A 3911-nucleotide genomic window follows, 5' to 3' on the forward strand; every position below is an offset into this window, starting at 1 on the left:
AGGCCCCCCAAACCTACTATATACTCCTCCACCCCTGTATATACCCCTGCACCTCTGTATATAACCCTCCACCCCTGTATATACCCCTGCACTTCTGTATATAACCCTCCACCCCTGTATATACCCCTGCACCTCTGTATATAACCCTCCACCCCTGTATATACCCCTGCACTTCTGTATATAACCCTCCACCCGTGTATATACCCCTCCACCCCTGTATATACTCCTCCACCCCTGTATATACCCCTGCACCCCTGCATATTCCCCTCCACCCCTGTATATACCCCTGCACCTCTGTATATACATCCAGCTATGAGGATGAATCCGCCCCGGGGATACTGCTGGAATTAGCATCCAGTGATTACAGGATGTCCCCAGAAAACCTCTGCTCCAGTATATACCCCTGCACCACAGTATATACCCTCTGCACCCCAGTATATACCCCCTGCACCACAGTATATACCCCCTGCACCCCAGTATATAACCCTGCCCCCCAGTATATACCCCCTGCACACCAGTATATACCCTCTGCTCCCAGTATATACTCTCTGCCCCCCAGTATATCCCCCCTGCCCCCTGTATATCCCCCCTGCCCCCGGTATTTCCCCTGCCCCCCAGTATATACCCCTGCATCCTAGTATATACCCCTGCACCCCAGTATATACCCTCTGCACACCAGTATATCCCCCCTGCCCCCCAGTATATACCCCCTTCACCCCAGTATATTCCCCCTGCCCCCCTGTATTTAGCCCTGCCCCCCAGTATATCCCCCCTGCCCCCCAGTATTTCTCCCCTGCCCCCCAATATTTCCCCTGCCCCCCAGTATTTCCCCTGCCCCCCCCCCCCAGTATTTCCCCTGCCCCCCCAGTATTTCCCCTGCCCCCCACCTTCTTACCTTCTCCCTGGGAATCTTATTGTTCAGCTCTTTCGCCCACTTTCCCCCAGTTGTGGCGTCTTCCAGAAACTAAAGCCTTAATGACTTTGTGCACAGGGCTCCTTCCTTTATTTCTGCTAAACAGATGAAAATGTATGCTAATGGGAATCAGCTTAACCTGGGAGCCGGCGATGGATTTCATGGAGTCTCCAGACCAATAAGAGGCGGCTGCGCAAACCCAGCGAGGAGCCCGGCTATTGTGCCCAAAGGTCATAGCTAAGGGGATTTACCGAGGGAAGAAACGCACTGGGCACAGTGCACACCGGGCGGCCACATAACGGGAGAGCTGAACCCCCAGTGCAGGGCACATTGATAGCGCTACAGAGCGGCGCGCGGGAGATTCAGCCGTTAGACAACGAAATCAAAATATTGCAACACTTACAAATGACAAATATTTATTTTACAGTTTGTATCGTTTATTTAACGGCTGGTAACGGTTTCTCCGGGCGCAGACACGAGACCTGGTGCGGGTTTTCCGCCACAGATTCCGCACTGAGCATCACCGCCGGGATCCCGGGGGCTCGGGCTTTCTTCCACGCGTGGAGCTGCTGCATGTGGACGTGTCTGGGAGGCTTCTCGTTGCTGGATGCCCAGGATGGGGCCAGGGGGAGAGATTCAGCCGCCGTGCACACCATGCGATAACACGAATTAATCTTCATTATTGCACCGGTGACATGCCGTTTGCTGCTGGGGAGGGAAGGGTTAATGCAGCGGCTCTGGCCCCTGAACCTGCAGGAGCCAATGAAGGATCCGGGCTCCCTCACTTCCTACTCAGTCCCATTTAACCCCTGCGCCTCCCCGGCTGCTGTGGAGGCAGGGTCCCTCCTCCTGGTGGTCCATTGGCAGGCGGGAAGGCTAGCCAGCAGAGGAGGGGTCCCCATTGGCTGCAGCGGCTGTCACTCACAGCCCGGTTAGTGATTTGGCTTGGTTGCCTTGTAGATGTCAGAGGCTGGAGCTGCACCCTGAGCACATTAGAGCTGCTGGGGGATCCACACTGAGGAGCAATGGCCACAGCTGCCTCCAATCCCTACAGCATCCTGAGCAGCACATCCCTGGTCCATGCAGACTCGGCGGGCATGCAGCAGGGGAGCCCCTTCAGGAACCCCCAAAAACTGCTCCAAAGTGACTACCTGCAGGGGGTGCCCAGCAATGGCCACCCCCTGGGACACCACTGGATGAGCAGCCTGGGCGATGGCAACCCTTGGTCTACAAGTTTGGCCAGCAGCCCCCTGGACCAACAGGACATTAAACCAGGCAGAGAAGACCTTCAGCTGGGCACCATCATCCATCACAGGTCCCCCCATGTCAGCCATCACTCCCCCCATACCAACCACCCCAATGCCTGGGGGGCCAGCCCAGCTCACAACCCCTCCAGTGCCCAGGCCATCAATGTCTACTCGCAGCCTGGCTTCACGGTGAGTGGCATGCTGGACCATGGTGGGCTCACCCCTCCTCCACAGACTGTGACCACGCAGAGCCTGCACCCTGTGCTTAGAGGGGAGACCACCGACCATGGGGACCTGGCCTCCCACCACTGCCAGGACCATTCCGACGAGGAGACCCCCACCTCAGACGAGTTGGAACAGTTTGCCAAGCAGTTTAAACAAAGACGCATCAAGCTGGGCTTCACCCAGGCAGATGTGGGGCTGGCACTGGGGACCCTCTATGGCAATGTCTTCTCCCAGACCACCATCTGCAGGTTCGAGGCGCTGCAGCTCAGCTTTAAGAACATGTGCAAGCTAAAGCCACTGCTGAACAAGTGGCTGGAGGAGGCTGACTCCTCTACAGGTAGCCCCACCAGCATCGACAAGATAGCAGCCCAGGGCAGGAAGAGGAAGAAGAGGACCTCCATAGAGGTGAGTGTCAAGGGGGTCCTGGAGACCCATTTCCTGAAATGCCCCAAACCAGCCGCCCAGGAGATCTCGTCCCTGGCAGACAGCCTCCAGCTGGAGAAAGAAGTGGTCCGGGTCTGGTTCTGTAACAGAAGACAAAAGGAGAAAAGGATGACCCCACCGGGGGACCCCCAACCCCACGAGGTCTTCTCCCACAATGTCAAAACAGACACGTCCTGTCACGACCTCTGACTATAGGCGCCTGACCTCTGCCTGGAGCTCACAGCAAACACAAGGACAAACAGTGGAAAGGCTCTTTTTTTTTTTTTAACTTTTTTTTGTTTCTTTAAATTATGTTCTATTCCTAATGGCGGAACAAAAAAATACATTAAAAAAAAACTTTTGCAAAAAAAAAAGAAAAAAAAATTATATATAAAAAAAAAACTGACTTAAGACTCGAGGAGCTGCTTGTTCCAAATCTGGCAATATACGTGAGACTTGCTATATACCTGCTGTTTACTGGCCAGAAGAGGAGTGGATGTGCTGAGTCTCTTCTGCTAGGGTCAGACCTGTGCCTCTCACCTTCCTGCGCCTTGATGACGTCACACCCAAGATTTCAGGTGACTTTGGTTTTACAATCGTTTTCTCCTCTCACTCTGGAGATGGATCTGGGATTAGTCGAAGTTTTTTTTGGTTGTTCTCCTGTGTTCTCACCATGCGGTTCTGTACACGATATTTGTGAAGGCGATTTCTTGTTTCATCCGGGCTTTGTTGATCAGGAGGGTCCCTGCAGTCATCACCTTCATCACCTTCATCACCCTCATCATCCTCTCCAGTGTTGTGTAACCAGGTACTCCTCCTCCTTCTGCCATGTGTCACAGGGGTGACTGTTCCTGAGCCTCCTGGCTATAGTAACCGTGTATCCAGACCACCGAGCATTTATCCCTATGTTATTGCTGAATATTACTGAGGTGTCCTTATAATTGTCTGTCCTTCTCCTGTAGTCAGTGATGGTTCTGGGGACCCAGCAGGGACAGGACCAGCCTGGGGCTGAAGCAAGAGCCTCTGTATGTCTATATATCGCTGTATCTATCTCATTGCCTATTGCTCTTTCTCTGTTCCCATGTCCAATGAAAACCCAAGGT

General features: G+C 53.7%; 1 protein-coding gene across 1 annotated transcript; it reads left to right on the forward strand.

Moving 5' to 3' along the window:
* Window positions 1-1938: 1938 nt before the first annotated feature.
* POU3F4 (POU class 3 homeobox 4) lies at window positions 1939-3018 on the forward strand. The gene has a single exon (XM_069943008.1). It carries the CDS (start codon window positions 1939-1941, stop codon window positions 3016-3018), a length of 1080 nt encoding a protein of 359 aa, XP_069799109.1.
* Window positions 3019-3911: the final 893 nt, after the last annotated feature.

This window comes from Dendropsophus ebraccatus, chromosome 10, assembly GCF_027789765.1.
Source record: "Dendropsophus ebraccatus isolate aDenEbr1 chromosome 10, aDenEbr1.pat, whole genome shotgun sequence".
Classification (NCBI taxonomy): Eukaryota; Metazoa; Chordata; class Amphibia; order Anura; family Hylidae; genus Dendropsophus; species Dendropsophus ebraccatus.